At 67.3% G+C, this 266-nt stretch overlaps 1 protein-coding gene across 1 annotated transcript in view; it reads right to left on the bottom strand.

Moving 5' to 3' along the window:
* Positions 1–266, bottom strand: part of Znf746 (zinc finger protein 746) — a 21,070-nt gene that overhangs the window by 1,736 nt on the left and 19,068 nt on the right. Inside the window, exon 7 of the mRNA XM_033763967.1 lies at positions 1–264. This exon is cut by the window's left edge and continues 1,736 nt beyond it. Coding sequence (XP_033619858.1) covers positions 1–264 — 264 coding nt within the window. The remainder of the gene's footprint in view (positions 265–266) is intronic.

The following is a 266-nucleotide window of genomic DNA, read 5'->3' as shown; positions in this document are numbered from 1 at the left end:
GCTGGTGCTTGCGCAGGTGGTCCTTGCGGATGAAGCTCTTGCCACACACGGTGCAGGTGAAGGGCCGCACGCCCGTGTGCGTGCGGTAGTGGTCGATGAGCTTGGAGCGCTCAGTGAAGCGCTTTTCGCACTCGGTGCAGGGGAAGGGCCGCTCGCCTGTGTGTAGCATTCGGTGGCGGATGAGGTGCGCAGGCCGCGTGAAGCACCGGCCGCACTCTCCGCACCGCAGGGCACTGCTGTCCCGTGCGCTGCCACCACCACCACCG

The sequence above is a fragment of the Fukomys damarensis genome, unplaced genomic scaffold (genome assembly GCF_012274545.1).
Source record: "Fukomys damarensis isolate Sample0158 unplaced genomic scaffold, DMR_v1.0_HiC HiC_scaffold_16, whole genome shotgun sequence".
In the NCBI taxonomy this organism is placed as follows: Eukaryota; Metazoa; Chordata; class Mammalia; order Rodentia; family Bathyergidae; genus Fukomys; species Fukomys damarensis.
The sequence above is the reverse complement of the archived record's forward strand: the minus strand, read 5'-3'. Positions and strand labels throughout refer to the sequence as shown.